We start from the raw sequence: 26,971 nt of genomic DNA, 5'->3' as shown, positions 1-26,971 counted from the left end.
ACAACCTGCTGAGTCTATTTTTTGTTGTTTGTGTGTATGTGATTTTGAGGCTCACCACTCTGCACTGGACAACCAGTAAGGGGCTAATTCTCCTCCTCCTCCTCCCAGCAGTCATTAGTTACCTGTGGTTCTCTGTCTAGGGAGGGAACACGGCAACTGTCCCCCTTCCACTTCAACATGTCTGTTGATATTGCCACTGTTGCAGTATTGTTTTTAAGCAGCTATTTCTAAGAGAGACTGCTTCACAAGACACTTCCTCACACTATGGCTCTGAAGATCTTCCTGCCAGGGTCAGTGAGGTCACACACCTAAAGAAGGATCTACAGCTGGGCGTGGCGGTGCCTGCCTTTAATCCCAGCACTCGGGAGGCAGGAAGATCGCAGATCGCTGTGAGTTTGAGGTCAGCCTGGTCTACAAAGTAAGTCTAGGACAGCCAAAGCTACACAGAGAAACCCTATCTTGAAAACCGCGCCCCCCCCCAAAAAAAAGAATCCATTACTGCCACTTGTAGTCAAGCAGAACCCTCACTGCATTCTACATCTAACCCTTATCCGCTCTGGTGAGTATAGCCACCCCTCACCAAAGAAGCCACTCCACAGCACATGGAGACCACCACAGAAACCCATAGCTAGCTATGACACAGAGAGCACCAGCTCCTGGGGAGCCCAGCCCCATTGGATAGATGCGCCTTACAGCATAGTTCCTGCACCTCTAGTTCGACATCACTTTTAGCCATAACAAACTCAAACCACCACCTAGGAGCAACTGTATGGCCACAGTGAAGAAGCTGCAGGTGATGGAGCCGTCCAAGGGCTCCTCTAAAGTGATACTGTGGACACCGACTTTAATACCCATTGCCTTACAGACAGCAAGAAAACACCAAACTAACCCCATCTCCATGCCACTTACCCACTTCACCCCCCAAAGAGACTAAGTAGGATTCTAGGAGTATGGTGCATACTTGTAATCTCAGCTACTCAGGAGATGGGGGCAGGAAGATACCAAGCTTGAAGCTAGCCTGGGCAACACATAAGATGTTACCATTTGTACCAAGCAACTTCACTCCTAGGCATATACTCCAGAAAAAGAAAGTATAGCCACATAAAGACTTGTATTTACAACAGCCCTGATTATAACAGTGCAAACTGGAAACAACTGAAATGCTCATCAACTAATGGGCAGGCGTCTATACTATTATGTCTCCCTGGAATGCTGAGCCATGAAACAGAATGAGGTAGCAAAATATGAAACCTGTACAAGTCAAAGGTAGACACAAAGACTCACACACTGACTGCCCCGTTTATATGCAACACTTACAGAAAGACTAAAGCTGCATGGACAGAGACAGTGACAGCTAAGGAGCATGAGAAGATTTATTATTATAACTTACTCACATTACACACCAACTGTAATGCACTCGCTTGTATGTTACTGCTCCCATCCTCCCTCTGTCTTCCACCCTATTCCCCTCCCCTAGACCTGTGACAGAAGGGACCACCTCCCCCACCATATAACCACAGAAGTTTTTTTTTAAGTGATGTGGCTATGAGTAAAGGACATGGCATAAAATTGTTGCTAAAGAAAAAAAGGACAGGGGCTGGAGCGACGGCTCAGAGGTTAAGAGCACTGCCGCTCTTCCAAAGGTCTTTAGTTCAATTCCCAGTAACCACATAGTGGCCCACAGCCATCTATAGTGAGATCTGATGCCCTCTTCTGCCCTCAGGTGTTACATGCAAGCAGAACACCAATCCCAGGACTTGGGTGGCAGAGGCAGGTGGATTGCTGTGAGTTGGAGGCCAACCTGACCTACAAAGCCAAGGCTAGCACAGAGAGACCCTGTCTGGAAAGAAGAAAAGAAGAAAGGGGACTGATGTGAGCGCTGAGAAAGTAAGAGTCCAACCCATGGATAGGTCTAGAGAAGCAATCTAAAACAACACTCTACACTGGGGCCTCACAAACCATCTCAGCACAGCTCAGTGATAAGAGTGCTTGCCGACCATGCTGCCCACTTTCCCCAAAGAAAATCTAAGACAATACCACACAGTAAGTGCACATACACAGGGAAAACCCAACTGTAATTAAAGCCCCTCAAGCCCTGTATCATGTGCCAGCTAGGGCCACAAGCAATTGAGTGACTTTACACTTTAAATATGTATTGGTAAGTTGGACATGCCACCAATGGAAGAACACAAACATAACTTCCAAACCAGTGGAACAAAGAAGACTAAAAAAGCTGCTAAGTAATGGAACACACACGTCAACATGTTGATGGGGATCCTCACTTAGGCCCCTTCCTGAGTGGCTGCCAACAGACAAGAGGGCCCGGCTAACCTGAAATATTGGCCGCTGGCCTTCCTGGAAAGCCCACTGCCTCCACTTCCAGGCATCCTGAGGAGACAACATGTGTCAGAGGCCCTACTTCAGTACATAAGAAGGAGCAGAAGAGGCTGTGCACTAGGTCACTCTCACTCTCTGCTCACTACTACTCAGTGTCAGCTTTATGAAGCACCACCTCCAGCTCCCACTACCTGAACACACATCATATATCCATCCTAAAAGAGAGGTGGAACAGCTGGATGTGGCACACTCAAGAAGCAGAGTCTGAAAAAATGACAAAGGTCTACCCTTCGCTACACAGTGAGACCTCGCCTCAAAGAGGAAAAAGAGGCTGGTCGGTGCCTCTGTGTAAAAGGACTTGCTGACAAACCTGACAACCTGAGTTCAATTGCCAGAACTTACACGGTGGAGGAAAAACAGCACTCAAGGTGGCCTGACCTCCACATTCTCACTGTGGCATACATCCAACTATCAAATAAAATTTTAACATGTTATTTTTAAAAGAGAAAAAATGGCCAGACAGTGATGGCGCACACCTTTAATCCCAGCACTCAGGACGCAGAGGCAGGCGGATCTCTGTGAGTTTGAGACCAACATGGTTTAGAGTGTGTTTCAGGACAGATAGGACAAGACAGACAAAGAGAGAAGGGAGGGAGGGAGAGAGAGAGAGAGAGAGAGAGAGAGAGAGAGAGAGAGAAGCTCCATGTTCTAATACATGAAGCCCTTAAGATTTTTGCCTAGTTTCCAGCAACTCCTCAAAACTACCCTACAGCATCATGACGAGAAATGAGCATGACTCCAAGTCCTTATACACATGTGTGATTTGCCACACATGTAAGTCTCTCCACCAAACAAGGACTCCGAATTTCCACAAGCATCTCTCTTTCCCAAACCATGGCAAACAGCAATTCATGTCATTTTCAAAGGCTGCTACACACACACAGCTATGGCTGGACCCTTCAATACGTGCCCTGCTGCTCAGAAGAGCTCCTGCTCCATCCACGCAGGAGTGAAGTTGCAGTGTGTTGTCTGGCCTGGTGTAGTTACTTACTGAAACATGGGGGTTACGACAGTTCTTAGGTCAACCACAGAGCGCCGTGAACATCTTTGTACAGTTCTAGGATAAGCATAGGTCCCTCCCCTGGGCTAAGTACCCATGTGATGGGTTCATCTGACATGGAAACCTGACTACCAGCAACCTGTCCCAGAGCTGGTTCCTAGGCACCAGGGCTTTGTATATTCCCAATGGATTTCTTTCAGCCAGGGAAGAGAGTCCTCAGGATCTAAAAAGTGGGGCCCAGAGCCACCAACACTGGGGCCTGTCCCTGGCCTGTGACAGGCAGGGAAGAACAGAGCCAAGAGAAATTCCACTTCCACCCTGTTTTACTGTGACCTGCCCAGGCCATCTGAGAAACGCTGCAGCCGCCCCACTTTACACCTGAGGTCTGGGTTGGCACTGTCGTGGAGGGGAGGAGGAGGCAAGCTCAGGAACACATGGTGCTTCTCAGTGGCTCACTCACCTTTGTTAATGCGAAGGCTACTGAACCATCATCCTCAGTGGACAGATCAAGCAGTTTCTGGTAGAATACTTCATCATAAGGCCCATCTATCTGTAATGTTTTCCTGAAAGAAAGCACCAAGACCAAATAAACAGGGTGACAAGCCCCTGGGGTCTTGCACTCACTAGTGCATTCTGCATCACAAGCACAGCCTAACAACTACACAGTTTTTAAAGGCACCTAAGAGATCTACTGCTTCCTCTCGTTAAGCCTGATTCTTTGACATCGAGATCTTCAATACCCAGGGCTCAGCTCATAGAGGCTGAGGCTCAGCCCTCAGCTCTTCACCACAGCCTTAAGCAAAAGCCATTGAGGTACAAAAAGGATCTTGCTCATCAGACAATGCAGGTGTGGACATAGGGACCCACAGTGCAGGCCCAAGGCCCTAGGTGTGGCAGTCAGAGATGCTCATCAGGAGCTGCCAAGCCAGTGTTCCAGGAGCAGCCTGTTAGGCAACACTGCCATCTACAGGCCAGGCCCTGACATAGGATTTTTTTTTTTTTTTTGAATGATCGCATTCATAAGAGCTTTATTTTCTGTTATCTTAGTGACAAATAACCTCATAAAGACCCTGGCACCCTAGGCAGGTAACATCCTGGGCACAGTTGGAAGTATGGGCCTCCTAAAACAGGCTGTAGGAGGTTTGTTTTGTTCTGGAGTTCTGGCAACCTTGACCCCAGCCTAGCCTCATAGCTTCCTCTGTCGGCAACCTCACCTCTCCTCAGGAAACTCCTCCAGGTATCGTTCAACCCGGTTGTACAGAGGGTAGAGGCCTTCGATGTCCAGCTGGTCCAACATCTGCACCTGGAGGGTTTTGTACAGAAGACAGCCCTTCGGTAACCCCGAGTGCTCTGGGGTGTTTTTTCCTACCAAGAACATCAGGGGAGAATGAGAGCAGGTTTATTATCAACACTTGAAGACTGTGGAAGGAGACCTAGGCTGGTGCAGACAGCAGAGTTCACCCTGGGCGTCACAGACAAGGTACACGGAGGCAGATGCTGCACGTCTCACAATGCTACAAGGCTGAGTGAATGCAGACCACCCTAAACACTCAGTGGCTCTACACACAAAAAAGGCCCTTTGGGCCAGTGCTGTCCAAACACCTACTCGGAAAAACCTTTAACTCCACCACATGCTCTTGAAGTCACTTTACACTTAGGCTTAAAGATAATCCTTCTGGCTGGAGAGATGGCTCAGCGGTTAAAAGCACTGTCTGCTCTTCCAGAGGTCCTGAGTTCAGTTCCCGGCAACCACATGGTGGCTCACAACCATCTATAATGTGATATAATCCCCTTTTCTGGCCTGCAGGTGTACATGCAGGTAAAGCACTCATATATGATAAATAATTAAATAAAATCCTTTTTTAAAAAAAGATAATCCTTCTACATGAGATAAAGCCAGAACTGCAAAAGATCACACCAATAGTCTCAAACCTTCCAGAGCAGCTAAGACCCTGTTTCCATTAGCCCACACAGAGAGAGGCAAGGTCTGGCTGTCACAGGACAAGCTAAGCATACAGAGCTGTGGTTAAGACCATTGGCAAGGTCCTGTCCTCACTGGGTCAGATGAAGAAGCTAAGCTCCACCGTTCACTCATACACTCACAAGGATGTGTACAGTGCCTTCTCAACTGGGGCCTGCCATCCCTGACAGTGGGACTGGGGAGCCGTGGGAGTAGGGGAAGCCTTCCCGGAGCAAGAATGGGGTTGAGATGTGTCCAAACCCTAGAAAGCTTGTCCTAAGATCGGCAGGAGTAGGATTGCTCAGACCCTGTGTCAGGGTCCCCAGATCACCTGAGTGTCAGCAGCCATCTGTGTCCTTCCAGACACATTCTGCAGCTTTAGTTTCAACGAAATTTTTGAAAGAATAAGGAATTGCTTTCAGAGTAAGGATAAGCCCCCCAATTTTTACTTGTAGTTTAAAAAAAAAAAAAAAATCATTTCAGAAACAGTTGGCATGGGAAAGCAACAAGGAAGGCTAGGCCTGTGGGGTTTCTGAAAGTCTCCATAGTCTCCAAGAGTCACACCTGACCTTGACTCATGGACCATCACAACACTGCAATGCATGGCTGACCCACCTCCCTCCTATGGACCCCCTGTAAGCCTGCCTCATTCCATGGTGCTCAGGCCAGCTACATAGGACCCCTGGTCTCAGTTGTCTTATAAGCAGATTGAGGAGAATCTGCATCCAAAGTCAAGATGATCATCAAGAAGAAAAAGTACAATTGAAAGGATTGACTTATTGCAGAAGATACACAAGATACAGGCAGTATTCTAGAAACCATACAGTCCAAGTGTGACAAGCAGTTTACAAATCCAGTTACAGGTGACAAAGCAAGTCTTGACTCTGAAGCTAAGCTTCATTCTGTGGAACCCTAAAAGAACTAGACAGCACCCCCAGAGGTGCCATGAAGCCAGGCAGGGACACAAAGGTCATTTTGTAGGTGCCACTCTGGCTACCTATGGGGAGGGAGATTCTAAATGCACCTCTAGACCCCACAACCCAACTGGAGAAGTCCAGGTCCTACCTTGGTGGTGTAGGCTCCTGCTGAAAGGGCTGGCTTCACAGACCCGAGGGCCCTGGAGCCCAAGCCTCAAGGCTCCCACTCGGCCTTTGTCTGAGCTACTCAGCAGCACCCTGGTGATAACGTGCACCAGCTCCCGGATCACAGCCCTTGTGCAGTGAGGCCCACTGGCCAAGCCATTGGAAGGAAAGAAAAAGGGCTTCAAGTGGTGCGCAAGCTCCTTCAAGTCAGCTGCAGGGCTCCGGGCATCACCACAGCCATAAATCAGCTCACCATTCTTTAGGCAGGAAAAAGAAAGATGGATCACACAAACTGAAAAAGAAAACACACACACACACACACACACACACACACACATACATACACACACACACACACACACACACACAGGGGTAGGGCACAGAGGAGCCCAGTATTCCTCGACAAGCCTATTGAGGGTTGCTGCACACTAGCTCCACTGAAGAATCCCTCTCCATGCTATGTCACTAAGCATGAATCAAAGGAGGAAAGGTTTAAACACTTCAGGCCAGCTCCCTGGACTGACACCCTCAGACAAATATTTCAAAGCATATCTGCAGAAAACACTGAGCATAAAGCCACAGAGGTCCACAAATCACCAGTCACTTCAGGGCTCTAGCAGTGACTAAGGGTTAGGACTAGACCCCATGGTCCCCAGAGCTAGTGGAAGCCTCAGAGCCAGAGCCAAGTCCTGTGGTAAGATGGAAACAAAATGTTCTGTTTTAAGACTGTTGACCTTCAGGGCTGGAAAAATGGCTCAGAGGTTAAGAGCACTGCCTGCTCTTCCAAAGGTCTGAATTCAATTCCCAGCAACTACATGCAGTCTCACAACCATCTATAGTGAGATCTAGTGCCCTCTGCTGGTGTGCAGGCATACATGCAGGCAGAATACTGTATAAACAATAATAAATCTTTTTTGATTTATTTTGTTTCATTTTGTGTTTCAGGACAGGGTTTCTCTATGTTATCTTGGCTGTCCTAGACTCTCTCTCTCTCTGTAGACCAGACTGGCCTGGAACTCACAGCGATCCTCCTTCCTCTGCATCCCGAGTGCTGGGATTAAAGGCATGCGCCACCACACCCAGCTATAAATCTTTTTTAAAAAAGACTTGTTGGCCTTCTTTGTAGAACCCTTAAAGATGCTCCTTACCACACAGCACACGTCAAGCAAGGACATGTGCTGCCCACTGCTCACACTGAGGCTGTGATAAGAGCCTGACCTGTGGACACCACCAGGAGCATCCCAAGGCTCTTTGAACTACCTGCCTTCATATTTAAGCCATGTGGTGGGCCCTCTAGGTGTCCCTACCTTTGGCATCTTCTCCACATGGAGTCTGGTCAGTATGAACAACAAATACAAGCAGACACACAATCACAACACCTGTGAGGCTCTTACCAAAGATACCACAGGCCTCCCCAGAGCTGAGCACAAGGCAGAAAGTACCAGCTACACTGACCCTCTAAGACTCTAAGGCAATGAATGAGTATGTGAAGCTAAGGTCTCAGGAAAGCAGTAGTGGCTAAGAAGACAGCCTCTGCCCATGAGAGCTATGGGAAGGTTCTCCTCCTCACTAGATCCCGGGGAGCCTCTGTAGAGGTCCCTAGATGCTGTCCAAGGGACAGACTACGTTACTATTCATCATACCAGGCAGGATGAGGAAGCAGGTGATCACAGTGGTGCTAAGAGGTCAACTAACATCCAGGGTAGGGCCATTTGTGCCCATGGTGAACTGGCCCCTCCTCCAGGCTCAAAAGTGGCCAAGGGAGTCCCCTCACAGCAAGGTTTCACCACAGCATCAAGGGTCTAGATTTGAGGGACACTGTAAATGTGAAATCCAGAGCCAGTGCTTACAATGTACAAGGATCTTAAGGGGCACCCAGCAGAGCCACAACCTAGGTGGAATGGTGACTCTAACAAGGACTCCTTGAACTCAACCCTCTCTCACAAGTACCCAGTGTGGGATACTGAGCTCAACCAGGCAGCTGCTCCAAGGCTGAACCATCAGAGCTTTAGGAAGTTTCTGCTTTGTTGGTTTGCAGAATTTCAGCATCAGAACCAGAAAGCCCAAAAGCTGCCATTGTAGGGCCAGCAAGATGATTCAGTGGACAAAGGTTCCTGCCACTAAGCTTAATGGCTTTCATTTAAAGCCAAGGACCCACATGATGCAACAATAGAACCACCCCTGCAGGTTGTCCTCCGACCTTCACATACATACAATGACATGTGCATGACATGCATGCATGTGCATCATGTGCATGAGCATGTACGTGTACACACACACACACACACACACACACACACACACGAGATGAGAGATGTTTTAATTATTTTCATGTTAACAAAGCCATTACAGATCACTTCCCTTAACCTGCCTGTTGGGGAAGTGCTAGCTAATCTCTGGATTCTTCCACGTGGATTCCACAGAAGCTGCAGACCAGATACCTCCAATATGGCCTGACAGGCTCAGAAATGGGCTCCAGAGTTAAAGGGACTTATCACCAGGATTAAAATGTCAGGTTTCTAATCTCTTAAGAGTTAAAAAATATAGAGAGGCAAGCAGTGACTCAGTGGTAACCGTAACTTGATCCCCAGATCCCACTGTGAAGAACTAACTCCCAAGGGCTGCCTTCTCTCCAGACAAGCATCATAGCAAGTGCTCACCCATGGCCATTTTTCAGTATGAAATTAACTAAACTGTCCTTTTCAGAATTTGGGAGATGGAGACACGGAGGAAGGTATTGATTACTCTGACTGCACTCCAGGACAAGGACACTCTTACATTAGATCTGGATAAACTGGCCCGTGACATAGCAGCAAGGCAGAGGACAGGACCTCTAGCGCACCAGTCACTTTTCCCAGACCAAGCAAGACATAGGTGTTGAAAAGCCCGTTCTCAGTCCTGTTCCCTCATACAAGACACATGCTGCCCAAGCCCAGCTGCCCACTGGGACAATGGCAAAGAAAACTCTAGAGATACATTCCCAGCATGGCCAAAGCCATCACCACCTGCCAAGGTTAGCCCTGCCTTGTCCCCCTCCCCACCCCTCCAGCCCCATCTCCTGCTGCAATGCCAAGGGACAGAGAGCTGGGTCTGAGGCAAGCCAGCCTGGACTCAATGTATTTGGTCACAGAACCTGTGGCCAGGATCACAATGTGGTAGGTTTACCTGGAAACCAGCATGGACTGGAAACAGCACTTACCTTAAATATCCTCAGGTTGTTCTGCGCCTCCTGCAGCAGACTGTTCAAGGCAAAGTGCATGCGCTGCTTGTTTCTGGAAGGAGAAAGCAGTGAAGGTGTTAAAGGCAGTGGGCTGGCCCTGGTCCCCACACATCCATACACACAGCTCCAGACTGAGCTGGAACCTAGAACTACGTTAATCCAGTAACTGTAGGCCTGAATACATGAGGGGAGCTTGGTCTAGGGCCCAACGGCAGCCAGGAGGAGTGCTGCAGAGGCAGGGGACCAGAAAGCCAAGGCACAGCAGTCACTCGAAGTCCATCTAGTTCTCGCCCTTCTTGGTCCTCAGCTGCCACTTCCAAAGGCTGGAGGAGACACTCGGGCACCATGATCCCTGTGACATGTCTGGGGAGTTCAGGAAGCCTAAAAGAGGCAGGAACATGGAACTCTCCCTCCATCTTGGAGAGCTGTCCCCCACTCTTGCCCTCTGCCCTACTCATTAGCAACTAGCACCTGTGGTCTCCTCTTCACTGCCACTCATGTTCCAGACCCTACCTTGCCCAGGTTCCTCCAGCAGTGTCCCTAAACATAGCCCTTCTCATTCCCACACGAAATCCACAGGGCTCCCAGGGAGGCAAACCCACCCCAGGCAAGGATTCCAAGCCATATCCTGAGGTCACACTGGGGACAACATATCAGCAAAGTCATCCACTGCCAGCTCTGAAAAGGCTGCTTATAAAGATTCTAAGGTCAGCTCCTGACTCAGGTTTGACATGTTACAAGCTCTCAGCAATACTCTGTGTTACTGTTTGCTTCAAAACAAGCGGCCTTGGGTGCACAGGTAAATCAATCATGATTCCCCCTTAATGCACTCCCAACCTGATTTGGTTCTCACAGGAAAAACACTCTGTGTTCTGGAATAAGCAAAGAGCCCATTAGACAGAGCAGGGCATCATCTCCACCCCACAGAACACCTTCCATTTCCCACTTCACCAAAGCCCACACATTTACTACCTCACAGAACCACCATGTATACATGTCCAACCTCACAAACACCCCCACCTTACAGAAGATACCCCACTGTCACACTTCAGAGAATACCTACCACCAACTTACAGAATACACTCTGCTTCCCCACAGTACAAAATGCCCCATCCTCCTCTCCTCACCTCACCTCACCTCACAGCCCTCAGGCCATAGAAGTTCGCAAGCCCCACTATCCTCATGTCACAGAACACGCCTCTAATCCTCCACCCCAACACACACACACACACACACACACACACACCATCCACGTCTCACAAAATAACCCTCAAAATTCCCACCTCATAGGTTGTCCTTTAGCAGGCACCACCCAACCTCAAGACAACAAATGAGAAGTAACTCTTACCCTGAGTAGAGATCAAGAGGACAGTATTTACTTATTTTCTTCCACTTTCCAGTTGCTACCTGGTAAAACACCAATATGATGGATCAAATACTTTTTGACTACAGATAACTAAAAATAAAAATTTTTAAACCAAAAAAAATGAAAGAAAGAAAAGGGGGGGGGGAGCAGCACAGCCTACAGGGGGCTGCAGCCCTGGCCTGGGGAAGGCCCCAGATGCACAACCCTAAGTAGGAAGGTGCGAGCTCGACCCTCAACCTTGGAAACTCCAGCTATCCCTTGGCCTCAGTCACTGCCAGTGCAGTCCCTGTCAACAGGAAGAAAACAACAGGCACCTGAAGGTTTGGCAGTGACTATGGCAAGTCTCGAAGCTGCCAGCAGCAAGAGAAATGACGCTGCACATGCAAGCTGTGGTGTCAGGAGAATGATCACTTGGCACAACCTTTGTGGTAACCACTGAAATGTAAAATGTGTACACCCACAAGTTAAAAACCTCCGGGATCTAAAATAACTACCCCGAGAAAAGGGCAACAGAGATGGAACGTGGGGGCATTTGCTGCAGATATTAAGATATTTCCTGCAGGGTAAAAGGAGGCTCACTCTCTCAGCAAGGCCCACACACAATCAAGGCACGAGTGGGTGTGGGAAAGCAGCTACTCCAAAGATGGACTAACACATCATCAGCACGTATTCAGCTGGCAGAACAACACATAATGTGGCGTCATGTCTTCTTTAAAAGTGTACTGAATTGCATGTATCTATCCAAAGACATTTTGAGAAAACAGCATGCAACACAAAATCCTCAAAGACCACTTCAACATGGGGGAGCAGTGGGTAAGACAAGTGCAAACAACAGGATCCTATTTCGCCTTGTAAGTATGTCTACATGCTCAAAGAACAGAAAGCATGGAAAGAGGCATCGCCATCTGTTGTGGGTGTATACACTGCTACTATAGGAACACGTCTGGAAAGATCACCAAACTGATAGCATCAATCACCCTAGAAGGGAGGCAGTCAACTACCAGTTGTGAGCAGGCATTATTTCTTAGTTTTAAAATATACACTTCTTAAACAACCTAGCATACAAGCTGGGCATGGTTTTTTATATAAATACTAGCAAAACTTGCCAGAATCATAAGTCTTGAAACCTCAGAAAATGTCTACAGTTCTTTAAGGATCCAAGGAACATTTGCTCAGCTCAGCAAGTAGAGAGAGAGCACAGTGGTTAGGAGCACTGCTGCTCTCGCAGAGAGCTCAGGTGTCATTCCCGCCGTGCATGTGGCTGCTCACCACTGTCACTACAATTGCAAGGAATCTGACACCTTCTTGATGGGCACCAGGCATGGAGTACATGCATACATGCAAGCAAAATGCTCATTCATATAAAAATAAAAATCCATCTTATAAAAAAGGAAAGAAAATAAGAATAGTGAGCCTGATACATTTTTTTTTTTTTAATCACTGTGTAGCCCTGGCTGGCCTGGAACTCTCTATGTAGACCAGGCTAGCCTCAAACTTACAAAAATCGGCCTACCTCTACCTCTTAATGCATACACCATCATGCCCAGCTTCTTTTTGACACTTCAAATGTCCTGTTCTCACCCCTCTGTCTCAGTTAAGGTTTCTATTGCTATGATAAAACACCTGACCAAAACTGACTTAGGAAGGAATAGGCTTACTCCATCTTACACCTCCAGCTCTATCATTTAGGGAAGTCAGGACAAGAACTCAAGCAGAGCAGAAACGTAGAGGCAAAAGCCATGGAGGAGTGCTGCTTATGGGCTTGTTCCTCATGGTTTGCTCAGCCTGCTTATAATAATCCAGCACCACCCACCCAGAGGCAACACTACTCCTTGTAATGGGCCCTCACATATCAATCATTAATCAAGAAAATGTCCCACAGGCTTAGCCAAAGACTAATCTAATGGGGGCACTTTTTTTAAAAAGATTTATTTATTTATTTATTATTTATACAGTATTCTGCCTACATGTGTGCCTGCACGCCAGAAGAGGGCACCAGATCTCATTGTAGATGGTTGTGAGCCACCATGAGGTTACTGGGAATTAACTCAGGACATTTGGAAGAGCATATAGTGCTCTTAACCTCTGAGCCATATCTCCAGCCCTGGGGACACTTTCTTAATTGAGGTTCTCTCTTCCCAAATAACTCTAGCCTATGTCAGGTTGACATAAAACTAGCCAACACACTATCTCTAGCCTTAAGGGAAACAAACATGAAAGTGTTACACACACAGCAGCCTGGCAGCCTCCATGAATGAAATAGGACAGGCACAGGCACAGCCTCAGCTCTGGGTACTGCCATCACCTGCCCTCCTTCTCAATTCCAGGAAAGCTGTCCTTGCATGGATGACTTTACTGACCTGATTGAGGGCTCAAACACTGCAGAGGTCTTTTGGGGGCATTTGTCAAAAAAATCTAGATGCTACCATTTAACTTTATGGCTTCCTTATAAAGTAAGAAACAGGGCAAGCAAGTGCAACCTAAAACTCAAAAAGAAAAAGCTGAGCAATGAGGATGTACACTGAGGCTTTGAAAAGCTACAGCACATTCCTAGTAATCTAGAAAACCATGAACAGGGTTTGGAAAGACCAAAGAAGGCCCTAAGCTCACACTTGAGCTTATCTGAGACTCCATCAAAGAGAAAGGTAAAGCAAAAGCTGTAACACCCTGCTGAAGATGAAGTGGGCTTGTGCTCACACAGCACACATACCCTCCTCAGCAAAGACTGAGAGAAGCACTGGTTTGAAGAAGTATCAATCCCAATAAATTAATCAAGTAGAGTTCAAAGACTACACGTGACTAAGGTGTAGACCCTATGGGGCTGGGAAGGTGGCTCAGAGGGGGAAAGAACTTGCAGAGCAAGCCTTGGAGGCCTGGGTTCATTCCCAGAACTCACGAGGGAACGAGGGAACTGGCTCCCAAACACTATCCTCTGACCTCACATGTGTGCCTTAACATGTGCACATCTGAACTCATGCACACTTCTCTCCCCCACACACATAACTTAAAACACAGAGAGAGCCATTACAGAATAAGCAGAGACGTCCCTAAATGAACAGTAATAGACAGGCATGGTAGTGCATGACTGTGGTCCTGGCACTTGGAGGTAAAGACAGGAGGAGAAAGTCAGTCTGGGCTACATGTCCTATCTCAAAAAAAGTAAAACAGGCTGGCAAGATAGCTCAGTGGTTAAGCCTGATAACCTGAGTTCAATCTCATAACCTAATCAAAAAAGCTGTATGTGGAGCATGTGTGTGATTCCAGCACTCCTGCAGAAGATGGGAAGCAGAAACAGGAGACCCCTGGAATCCTGCAATCCAGCTTGACTAGAATAGGCATCATGACAGAACCAAGAGAGAGCCCTACCTCAGCAAGGCAGAGAACTGACTCCCTGAAAGTGGTCCTTTGACTTCCTCACTTATGAGTTGTACACACACATACACCATACATATACACATATACAAATAGATTAATTAGCTAGTAACAATAACAATTAAAGAGGTTGGAGACAAGAGGAAGATAAGGGAGGGTGGATGACCAGTATACATTACTTATTTATATATAAAGTCAAAGAACAAGTTTTTAAACATTTTTCCATTTTGAAAAAAAAAATGTTATGTGTGTTTTGCCTATGTGTGGGTCTGCACACCTCATACACATATCCACACACAGATACAAACACCTATCATTTAAGATACTTTCTTGCTTGTTTGTTTGCAGACAAGGTTTCTAAGTATAGCCCTGGATGCCCTGAACTCACTCAGTAGTCCACACTGGCCTCAAACTCATAGAGATCCACCTGCCTCTTGAGCTCTGGGATTAAAGGAATGCACCACCACATCCAGCTGAACAAATACTTTTAATAACTAAATAAATGGGTAATGAAAAAGCATAACTAAAATGAAGAGTAACTAGAAGGGTTCAATAGCTCTGTTGAGTAAACAGAAGAGATAGGCTGTTACTGTTAAGATAAATTCCAAGACACCCACATCTACACACAACAGGACTGCCACAGACAAGGACAGGAACTGGGTGGCACACTGCTTACACTCCCAGCAAGTGGAGATCATCCTCGGCTGCTTACCAATTCAAAGCCAACCTGGGCTACATTAGGACCCTGTCTTTAAAGAGCAAGAGAAGAGCAGAGAGAAGGAAAAAGGAGAGGTAGAGGGAAGGAGGAAGAACGGAGAAAAGAGAAGGAATCTTGTAACATTGAATCAGTAATAAAATGTCTTCCAGAGCTGGAGAGATGGCTCAGTGGTTAAGAGCACTGTCTGCTCTTCCAGAGGTCCTGAGTTCAATTCCCAGCAACCACATGGTGGCTTACACCTCTTCTGGCGGGCAGGTGCACATGAAGATAGAGCACTCATATACATTAAATAAATAAATAAGAAATATCTTCCAACATAAAAACTACAGTTATCAAAGTAGCACAACACAGGCATGAAGACAGACAAATTTACCACTAAGAAAAGGAACAGAGAAGACCCGGGAGCAGGGTTAGGGAAAAGGGCTGAGAGAGCCAGATGCCCTTCTACATGTAAGAGACTGAGACTGGGCACTTGCTTATCCAACATCACACACAAAAATTAATTCAAAATGTCTGAGACCTAAAAGCAAGAATGAGAGTTTAGAAGAAAACAGGGAAGGTTCCCACCATTGGATTTGGCAGCACTGCTTGGCTATATCAAGACACAAACAACAACACAAAGAAATTAAGTGAACTTAACTGAACATGTTTCTGCATAAAAGGGCACAACCCACACAGAAAGACCAAGAAGCACCTGCAGACCACTGCTCTCTAAGGCACTGACGAGCAGAACACAAAGTGCACCGCAACTCAGCCATAATGTAAGTGGGAAAACCATCAAGAAGAGTAAACACTGCAGCAAAGTGGATGGAAAATAAGAACACTGTGTGCGGTTCAAGCTCAGAAAGCCAGACAGGCCAGTGCTGTCACATGCAGGGGCTCTCTAAACTCCATCTCTGCACATCACGTAGGATGTTTTAAAGGGGGAGCAATGGGCTTCAAGGGCGAAGGGGGTGGAGGAAGATCACGCGTGAGGACTGGGCCTGTAGTTCAGGTGGTAGAGTGCTTGCCTAGCATGCACAAAACCTGACAGTTAATGGCCAGCATTGCATAAACAGTTTGATGCACAGATCTCTCATATGGCAGAAGGAGAAAACCAACCACAAGTTGTCCTCTGACCTCCACACACACAAGCACCCACACTTCTATATGCACACACAAAGATAAATTATATACAAAAGAGATCAAAACTTAATAAAGTCATTATGAGCTACTTATAAAATGAAAAGAGGATTATCAGCAATTCCTTTTAATCTTGTAAAAACTTCAAGTGGCTTCCCTCAGGCCCAGACGCCCTGAGCTCTGCCCTCCTGCCCCCAACTCTGCTCTCACCTTGAGGTGCTGGTGCATGCAGTATCGGCACACCTTGTGTTTCAACTCATGGGTAACATCATTCGAGAAAGGAATAAACCCACATTTTGGCTGTAAAGTAAGAGAAAAAATGTTTAGGAAGATATCACATAATTCTCAACACACACACACACACACACACACACGAAGATAGATAGAGAAGAACAAGTATCAGGTAGAAATTTCCCCAGAAATTGTTGTGCTTTCAGCTTTCCTCATCAAGTATACACCTCTATGCCTCCAAAGGACAAAGGACAGCCCTCTCACTGGGAGTACTGGTGGAGCCCTGCCTGGCTTACAGGAATGAAACAGAGCAGCTTTGTAATCTCACTGGCAGACTGGAAGGAGTGGAGATGGGCCCAGGGTCCAAGAAGCATAACCATTGTTCCCACTGTCACTATTATACGGCCTGCAAGACTTCCATCTGATAGTTGCTAGGCCTTCAGAATGTCAGGGATCCCAGCTGCCTTCTAAACTCTGCGTGCTGTCAGCACACACTGCCCAAGCTTAGCGTTCTGGACAATGCAGCCCTCAAGGATCACAAGGCCCAAGTACTTGGGCCAAGGCATGCCTCAGGGGCCAACACCTCTCAGATGGAAGGAAGAGGAGAAGTAATGGTCCTGTGCAGGTGGGGGGAGGGGAGCTCTTATAGGGCATTTGGCCAACTTCTGAACATAGGCAGCTAAAGCAATCCAGGACTCTGGGCCAGTACACAGGGACCTTTGTAGGGCACACAGGCATCTGTGCTCTGGGAAAAAAATTTCCCTAGGATGGGGTCTTCAATGCAGGAAGCACATGACCAAGACTGTGAGGTTTTGAGACGTGCCCTGTACAGAAGGCCACCCAATATGCTTCTTCTTGGTGACCCCTAACCAAAGTTTCTCAGCCCAGGTGTGTGGCGTGGGCTTCCCCATTGCTAACAACCAGGAAGGAACCTAACCTAGGGTCTGGGAGGGATGAAAGGGAGCTTAGGGAAGCTATGAGAAAGAAACTAGTCGAGCTCCTGAGTCAGGCTGAACACATACTCAAGGCAGGGCCAGGGAGACCCAGTACCTGAGAGCCACCTTTCCCTTTACAAGCAGTGTTACCCCACCACGAATGAAAACTCACCTTAATCTCTACACACAGAATCGGCCGGTGCTCTGCAAAGTGGTAGGTCTGCAGTCTGGTTAAATTGGGAAGGCACATAGCATAACCACTGAGTGTGTCCAAGTCCTTGTCACAACGGGACTCTGGAAGACAGAGCAAGAGTCACACCTGAGAGTCAAGATAGGAGATGGGCAGCCCTATAATACAAGAATCCTGTATGGGAGGGTTCCAAGACAGAACAGCTTCAGGCTGGCAATAGGGAAGTAGAAAAGCTAAGACATATAATCATCCCTAGTCACTGAGGCTTAGTTAGAGCTTCCTGGAGGCAACATTCAGGATGTGCTGTCACATACGGTCAGTGCGGGAGGGACGTCTGGACTCTTCAATTGACAGGTTTCATCCTTATCTCCCATTGTGTAAATCCTAACCACATAACTGAGATCTAAGGGCCTTTTAGCCAATTTTTGACCCTGAATATGACCTTGGGAGCTTGAGATGTGCAACAGTAAGAAGAGTGTTAGGAACGGCCCCCAATCCCACCACGCTTTGCCTAGGAACAGGGAGAAGAAATATACTACAGCCCCTTCCTTTCTTTCAAATCTTGACGCTTTTCCTAACTCCTGGTGCTCCCACGTTACTTCAGCACGGCTCTGCTAGAAGCAGGCTCTTGGTACACAAAGGACCAGCTTCCCCTTCCAAAAAGCAGACTTAACCCAGCAGTCATTACAGTGGGTAGCAGAGTTCTTGTCACTAAGAAGTATCACACTTTTTTTCTGGAGACAGGGTTTCTCTGTGTCTCCCTAGCTGTCCTGGAACTCACTCTGTAGACCAGGCTGGCCTTGAACTCAGAGACCTGGCTAGCTCTACCGCCCACTGTCAAAAGTCCCCAGCTCTCATCATCAAAAGTACCAGACTTTCATGCCAGGCATGATGGAACACACCTTTAATCCCAACACTCGGAAGGCAGAGGCATGCAGATCTCTGTTGAGTTCGAGGCCAGCCTGGTCTACAAAGTGAATCCAGGACAGTCAAAGCTACAGAGAAGCCCTGTATCAAAAAACAAAAACAAAATAAAAGCAAACAAACAAAAAGTATCACACTTTCAAGTATGATTATGAAGTGAAATGGGGATGCTGAGCAGCAAATGAGCAGAATCCGGAAGCCAGCCTTGTCCCTCTTTGTGGACATGAACACCGGCGCCCAGTGCTGTCCAGCACCCTCCATGTCCTGCTTCTGCCCCAGGCAGAACCCAGAGTGCTATTTCATTTTCTCAATGAAATCAGGAAGGAAGGTGTTTTGTTTCATTTTGTTTGTTTGTTTTGTTTTGGGTTTTTTTTTTTCCCCCCCGAGACAGAGTTTCTCTGGGTAGCCTTGGCTGTCCTAGACTCACTTTGTAGACCAGGCTGGCCTTGAACTCAGAAAGATCCCAAGTGCTCAGATTACAGGCGTGAGCCACTGCACCCAGCAAATCAGGAAGGATTTTATTGTGGACAATTCCGTAGCATTATTACCTAGTAGTGTCTATAAAGAGATATTTTCACAACCAACACATGGACTTTATTATATGTTTGGCCATGAAAAAAAAGCTTGAATCTTGCTCTTGCCACAAAGTCACCAGCAAGCACCAGAAAAGGGAACATGAGGTCAGTGAGGACTAAGCTTCTTGCTACAAAACTGCTGCAAAATGCCTGTACTTAACCTAGGTTGAACATTTCAAAGACTTTTAAAATTGCAAGCAAGCCAACCACGGTGGTGCATGCCTTTAATCACAGCACTTAGGAAGCAGAGGCAGGCAGATACCTGGGTATTCAAGGCAGCTAGCTGGTCTACACATAGAGTTCCAGGCCAGCAAGGACTAGAGAGAGAGACCTGTCCAAAACAAATAAACAAATAAATAGTGCAAACACTATTCAACACCCTTACCTGGTCTTTCACACTGTATCTTTAAACACAGTTGTTTCACAAACTCTAAAGGCAGCTGGACAACTTCCTGAAAGAAAACACACAAAGCATACAGATTGCACAATGTCCTGAAGACTGTTGATGCCTCCAAACGATGCACAATCAAACACAGTTAAAATGGTCAATTTTACAGTATGTTTCACAGTAAAGTACTACAGTTTAAAAGATTCAATATGCCAGTTTGGCAGTGAGAGCTGACCTATAATTTTCAGGACAGGTAGAGGTTACACAGATGCAAAAACATTTCTGTGCACTAAAGGCAGCTGGCTCTCCTTACAGCCAGCCAAGATCCATGATGCCAGGGACCAGCCACACCACCAGCATCTGCTGTCACAGCCCCTCTGGGTACTGAAGCAGCTGTAGACACAGAAAGAGGCCTCAAGAAGCCCAGCTAGCTGGCCAGCAAGAGGCACTTGCGAAGCAGCAGCCCAGGGTCTGACAGCACTGGGCTCACAGGCCTGCTGCTCTCATTCCCTCAGTGGTTTATTTGCAACTTTCCAAGCAAAGGAAATTTGCATCAATGTGAACGTGTTCTGCACTGTCATCCCCACCCTCTTTTCTCAAGGTGACAGAATTATGACTTCAGAAAAAGTTCCAAGCCGGGCATGGTGGCGCACGCCTTTAATCCCAGCACTTGGGAGGCAGAGGCAGGTGGATCGCTGTGAGTTCGAGGCCAGCCTGGTCTACAAAGTGAGTCTAGGACAGCCAAGGCTAAACAGAGAAACCTTGTCTCGAAAACAAAAAAAAAAAAAAAAACAAAAACAGAAACAGAAAAAGTTCCAAAGTGACAAAGGAAACATGCCTAGGACAAACTGCTGGTATCTTGCCTCAAAAGACCCAGCTGCCTTTGTCCATCCAGTCTTAACCAGAGGCTCCCACTCAGCCTAGTACATCAGGGCTAGAAGAGCATGGTTCCCAGCAGGCAGTACCTCTGACAACCTTTATCCAAGATGACATGGCTACTCACGTAAATAGGTCACACTAAGGGGTAACACTTGACCTTCAAACATCCCCAACATTAGACATTGTAAAGGACAGGCAGCTAAGGAAAGGCAAAATGGAGGAGACTTTCAAAGTCCCAAGCTCAGAAGACAAGTCAGGTCAGACAAGTAGGCCAGGGGGCATCCCTTATCTAGCCCCTCCCTGCTATAGGGAAGCTGCAAAGGCAGTAAACCCAAAACAGACAACAATGTTAAGGGTTTTCAACACTTTGCTTCTATGGCTTTCCCTAAGGATCATCCATAGCAACTCACATGCATGCTCACATCCACATGCCTGGTCCCGGAGGAGCCTGCAGGAATGGGCCCACATTGTTCCTTACCCCACAGGAGCACAGGGCAAAGCCATCCCTCCAGCTTCAGGGATAACACAGCGCTCTCACTGGAGAGCCTCACTACACAGGCACCTCTGAAGAGCTGACTGACTGCCACACGGCACGGCAGGTGAGGAAAGCTTGAAGACTCTTACTGAACAAGGGCTGTCACTGAGATGTCAGCACTGTCAGCACAGAACTGAGTGTAACTTGAGGCCTGTATAACAGCACTTACCCCACAATGAACATAGTTCTCCCCCAAAAAGTCTTTCATAACATTTTTGCCAAAGTCCACTATGTTCTGCAGATGCTGAAGTATCTCTTCTGAGGTCTGAAAGAGACAAGCACAGGGCAGCTCAAGGACGGACATCCAGGCAGGGCTCCTTGCACCGCCCCCTCCCAGAGGCCTAGCTCAGGACAGACTATGTACTCACTAAGTACAATGTACCCCACAAACCTCTGGAGAACTCACCTCCATACCCAGAAATGCCCTGCACATATACTTTGGTATATGCAGGTATCGCATAGCTCCTACTTAGCCTGATAGAACTTAGCCTGAATAAAAAGCCAAGAACACACCCAGTGACCCTGCACAACTATGTCACAGCTTCTGATAAAAATCCACCTGGAGGGCTGGAGAGATGGCTCAGAGGTTAAGAGCACTGGCTGCTCCTCCAGAGGTCCTGAGCTCAATTCCCAGCAACCACATGGTGGCTCACAACAATCTATAATGTGATCTGATGCCCTCTGCTGGCCTGCAGATGTACATTTTAAAAAAAAAAAAAAATCCACCTGGAGAATAAAAGGATGACCACGTGAACCCCCCCACCAGGAAGACACTGCCCAGGAAGGCCCAGTAGGTGGGGTGTCACTGCACACTACAGTCACTGCACAAGGGCAGGCAGGACGGCAGGACAGAAGAGGATGAGGCACCCCAAGACACATCTGACAGAATACCTTGGGTCATTTCTCTCAGCAGCTGAGGATGGAGTCATGGGGTGTCTGGACCCCACCTGATTCCCTCTGCTAAACTCACCTTTGACTCTCACTGCTGCCCAGTTAAAGGCAACATTACTGCTGGCTCCTAGGAAGCAAACCTACCATCAATGTCCCACAGCTTCCTATGACCTCTGCCCTCAGTCACTTGACATACTGTCTCCCAGACAGTCTAGTGACCTCTTCAAAGAGTTCCACCTTCCCCCACTATGGGGTTCTTGCCCTGAGAGACCAGGTCAGCCCCATGTGGCTCACAGGCAGCTGGCCATGTGCAAAGCCAAGACAGGCCAAGTGTCTCAGCGTCCCTTACACCATATGCTAAAACAACAGGAGCCTCCACTATTCAGTATCTACCTGAGACTTAGCAGAAAGCAAAAGTAGCTCAACTTGGGGAGACAGGGTGGCAAGCAGTCTTCATGGTGGGTCCACTGGCTGTGCTTAGATGACTCAACCTACTTCCTCCACCGGATCCTGCCCACTGTGATTTTAGCATAACAGATTATCTACCCAATGTGACACAATTTTATTTTCTTACACATAATTCTGCTAAGGCAACTAAGGAACTCATCAAAATCAAGTTGAAATCTGGCCCTGCAAACCTCTGAGCAGTGCCCACAGGCTACACCAGGACTAATGCAGACAGACCTACCACAGAGTGACACAGAGGGTCTGCTAGGGGTCCCACATCAGGAATGAGGGCCCACTACTTCCCACATTGAATGACTATATCATACTTAAATTTCTACAATTAGCATTAACATTTCTGCACTGGAGGGCTTAAGATATAGGACACACCCTGGAGGTAGAACATTTCCCTATCCTGGGCAAAGCCCACCACCACCAAAGCACACACACGCATGCACACACATACACCTGCCCTGGGAAAATATCCAGGTCTTCTTAAGTATAGGCTGTGATGACAGTAACCAGCCCACCAATCTTACCTTCTTCTTATTTGGAGGAAACTTCAGGAAACGCAGAACTACACAGCGCTGTTGGAAAATAAAACAAAGCATGATCAGTAGTGGCCCAACACTCAGCTACAATGGTCAACAGTGGAGAAAGGGCCAGGGCAGCATGTAGACCCAGTCGGAGTCACTCTCAGAAAGCTTGCACCACAAAGCAGCCAGCAAAACCTGTGGCCTTTGACCCAGCCCACTTACTCCTAGATATTTATCTTAACAGAAATAAGGAAGCTCAAAAAGTTATTATGCAGGGGCTGGTGGTAATGCTTTAGGGATGAAGGGCACTGGCTGTTCTTCCAGTAGACCTGGACCTAAGTCCCAGCACCCACATGGCAGCTCACAGGCAGTACCAGTTGTGCACATGGTGGACCTGGACCTACGTCCCAGCACCCACATGGCAGCTCACAGGCAGTACCAGTTGTGCACATGGTGGACCTGGATCTAAGTCCCAGCACCCACATGGCAGCTCACAGGCAGTACCAGTTGTGCACATGGTGGACCTGGACCTAAGTCCCAGCACCCACATGGCAGCTCACAGGCAGTACCAGTTGTGCGCATGGTGGACACGCATGCTGGCAGAACACCACGGGGCAGGGGCCTCCTGGTGATATATGCCCAGGTCCAGGTGCAGGAACCCTCAGAGGCCAGAAGAAGGCATTGAACCCCTTAGAGCTGGAGCACAGGCCGTTGTAAGATGCTGGCAACTGCACTCAGGTCCTCTGGAAGAGCAAGCAGTACATGCCCTTAACTAACTGTGAGCCACTCCTCCACCCCTCTTGTTTTTCTTCTTTTGTTTTGTTTTGTTTTGTTTTTTAATAGACCTAGGCTGGCCTCAAATTCATCATCTTCCTGCTCCTACCTCCCATGAACTGAGATCATAGTGTGTCACGAACCAACGCAATTTTACATTCAGTAAATCACAACTTCTAGCAAGATCCTATTTCCAAAAACAAAGAAGTAATTTCTTTTAAGCACAAATTGTTACGTGAAATGTGTGTCTTCATTTCTTCTGATGAAGAGCTCTCAACGTTCGTGACAAGTTCAATAGCATTTCCAGATTACAATAACTACCATTTGGGTTTTGTTTTCTTTTTCTTTTCTTTTCTTTTTTAGCAATCTCGCTCCAGAACACAGTATATAACCCAGGCTGGCCTCACGGTATCCACCTGTCTCAGCCTCCCAAAGCTGAAGACTGAGTCCCCAGGCAGCCTGAACTGCATAGTAGAAACTATGTCAAATACACACAAGCACACATGCATGTGGCCCCAGCAGTGGAAGGCTGAGGGAAGGCCTTCCAGGACCTCCACGCCGGCCCAGCTTACAGACAGCACCAGCCCCTGTCTCAAAAAGTACTTGAAAAGGAAGGCTGGGCCAGGCAGCCTACTCCCTTAATGCCAACATTCGGGAAGCAGAGGCAGGTGGATCTCTCTGAGTTTGAGGCCAGCCTGATCTACAGATGGAGTCCCAGGACAGCCAGAGCTGTTACATAGAGAAAACTCTTGTCTCAAAAAACAAAACAAGGCAGGCGGTGGTGGCACACGCCTTTAATCCCAGCACTCGGGAGGCAGAGGCAGGTGGATCATTGTGAGTTCGTGGCCAGCCTGGTCTACAAAGTGAGTCCTGGACAGTCAAGGCTGCACAGAGAAACCCTGTCTCGAAAAACAAAACAAAAAAACAAAAACAAAACAAAACAAACAAAAAACAATGGGGGTGGGCCTGAAAAGATGGCTCAGAGGTTAAAAGTATACACTGCTTTTGCAAAGGACCCAGGTTCAACCTTGGCAGCTAACCACCATCTGTTACTACAGTTCCAGGGAAGCTAACACGTTCTTCAGGCTTCCAAGGGTGTCAGGCATGCCCATGGTACAAAGACGTACACCAGGCAAAACACCCACACATATGAAATAAATAGATAAGTAGAAAGATAGATGGATGGATGGATGTCTTTTAATTTTTTTTTTTTCATGAGGGGGCTGGAGATTTGGCTCAGCAGTTAAGAGCACCAACTGCTCTTCCAGAGGACCCAGGTTCAGTTCCCAGTACCCACATGGCAGCTCACAACTATCTCTAACTCCAAGATCTGACACCCTCACACAGACACATGCAGGCAAAACACCAATGCACATAAAATAAAAATAAAATTTTTTAAATGTTTGTGTAAAACACAATTATTTGGGAGTACCTAAGACGCAGCAAAAGCACTGTGGAGATCCCCAACCGTGCACACTACTCCTTTTATGCTGGTTGGGACCTCCAAGATCCCCCCAATCCTTCCTGTATAATTTAAGTTTTTTGAAATAATTTAATTAAAATATAATTACATTATCTCTCCTTTTTCTCCCTTCAATCTCTCTCATATACCCTGCCCTTCGTTCTCAGTATCATGGCCTCAACAACTTAAAGATTGTGAGGTTCAGGCCTTGCTATACAGCCCAAGAGGGCCTTGTACTCAGGGGCTCAAGTGATCCTCCTACCGCACTCCTTCAAGTAGTCCAGACGGTGTGAGAACTATGCATGCGCCACCAAGCCCAACCTCTCCAACAGCTCTTATTGAGTTCCCATTCCCAGCTGTGCCATGCATTGGATGCACTGATAATCAATTGCACAGCTGAATGCCAATCCTGGTCTGCAGAGTTGAAACTCAATGCATACAGGCAAGAACTGCTCCCTTCTCATGTTAAAAGCAGGCATCAAAAATTAATCTTGGGAATCTCTGTTAATAATCACTTTAATGGAACTATAATTTCATCTAAAAAAAAAAAAAAAGCAGATCTGCAGAAAAGCTATTTATAAACAACTTTTAAACCAGATGGTGATGGTGTAGAGGCAGACAAATCTCTGAGTTCGAGACCAGCCTGGCCTGGGCTACACAGAGAAAACTCCTCTCAAAAAACCAACAGAAAAAAGGATTGAGGAGGAGGAGGAGCAGGAGGAAGAGGAGCAGGAGGAAGAAGAAGAAAAGAAAGAAAGAAAAACTGCTGTCCTGCTCAAGGGCCTGTCTGAGTACTCCCTTCAACACTTAAGACAGGGGCTGGTGCCAGGCGTGGTGGCGCAGGCCTTTAATCCCAGCACTCGGGAGGCAGAGGCAGGTGGATCATTGTGAGTTTGAGGCCAGCCTGGTCTACAAAGTGAGTCCAGGACAGCCAAGGCTACACAGAGAAACCCTGTCTCAAAAAAACAAAAAATGAAAGAAAGAAAAACAAAGACAGGGGCTGGAGAGATGGCTCAGAGGTTAAGAGCACTTGCTCTTCCAGAAGTCCTGAGTTCAGTTCCCTGCAACCACATGGTGGCTCACAACCATCTGTAATCGGATCTGATGCCCTCTTCTGGCATGTAAGTGTACATGCAAATAGAGGACTCATCCACATAAAATAAATAATTCTTAAAAAAAAAAAAAAAAAAAAAAAAAAAAAAAAAAAACACAATTAAGACAACATATGTCAAGGCCGGGAAGGAGTGTTTTCCAGGGACAGCCTGGCCATGCTGGAACACCAACACCCTAGTCAGTTCCCTAATCAGTGAGGACAGAGCCCTGCTGCTGCGCTGGCCTACATGCAGGGGAAATCTCACTCTGTCCACATAGTGAGCCAGCAGGAGCCAAGCTTGTTCTCTCAGAGCTCTACTGCAGCCAGAGGCAAGCTGTCTTTCTCCACTTCCCAGAGAACTAATAAGCTGCACAACAGAAGTTTGTAGCCAGGCAGGCCCAGGAAGGGTGGTGCTAGGCAAGTCATATGAGCCTTTCTATCACAGGAACTCCCTGCTGTATCCTCAGAGAGGCCAGTTCAGAGGGCCCGTGCACACAAATGCCAACAGCAGGAATTCATTGACCGCCCCCACCTGCCGCATTTTACTACTAGTACGAACTCAGATTTCCAAAGTTCCTGCCACTGTGTTCCTGATAAACACAAGACAGCTGGCCTATTTACTAATGGAAACTATATATTTCCTTTGCATTACTAACACACACACACACACACACACACACACACACATGGGGGGGGGGGTGTCACCAGAGCGCATCAGCATCAACACAAGTTAACTCAAAAGCAAGTCTCTAGCCTACCAAGAACAAAAAATGTTAATATAGCTGGGCAAGGTGGCTCACACCTACAATCTCAGTAGTTGGAGGTGGGATGGCAACTTTGAGGCCAGCTTGATCCACAGAATAAATTCTACTCCAGC

The 26,971-nt window shown here is 47.3% G+C and overlaps 1 protein-coding gene across 1 annotated transcript in view; it reads right to left on the bottom strand.

Annotated features, from left to right (window-relative positions):
* Ippk (inositol-pentakisphosphate 2-kinase) overlaps positions 1-26,971 on the bottom strand; it is a 42,370-nt gene that overhangs the window by 8,482 nt on the left and 6,917 nt on the right. Inside the window, exons 2-11 of the mRNA XM_051171067.1 lie at positions 22,769-22,816; positions 21,064-21,159; positions 19,478-19,544; positions 17,576-17,697; positions 16,448-16,537; positions 11,008-11,066; positions 9,639-9,711; positions 6,423-6,696; positions 4,612-4,762; positions 3,858-3,960 (exon numbers count right to left, since the gene is read on the bottom strand). Of these exons, the coding sequence (XP_051027024.1) occupies positions 3,858-3,960; positions 4,612-4,762; positions 6,423-6,696; positions 9,639-9,711; positions 11,008-11,066; positions 16,448-16,537; positions 17,576-17,697; positions 19,478-19,544; positions 21,064-21,159; positions 22,769-22,816 (1,083 nt within the window). The remainder of the gene's footprint in view (positions 1-3,857; positions 3,961-4,611; positions 4,763-6,422; positions 6,697-9,638; positions 9,712-11,007; positions 11,067-16,447; positions 16,538-17,575; positions 17,698-19,477; positions 19,545-21,063; positions 21,160-22,768; positions 22,817-26,971) is intronic.

Source organism: Acomys russatus, chromosome 3 (genome assembly GCF_903995435.1).
Source record: "Acomys russatus chromosome 3, mAcoRus1.1, whole genome shotgun sequence".
Classification (NCBI taxonomy): Eukaryota; Metazoa; Chordata; class Mammalia; order Rodentia; family Muridae; genus Acomys; species Acomys russatus.
Note: the sequence above shows the minus strand (reverse complement) of the source record. Positions and strands in the feature narration are given on the sequence as shown.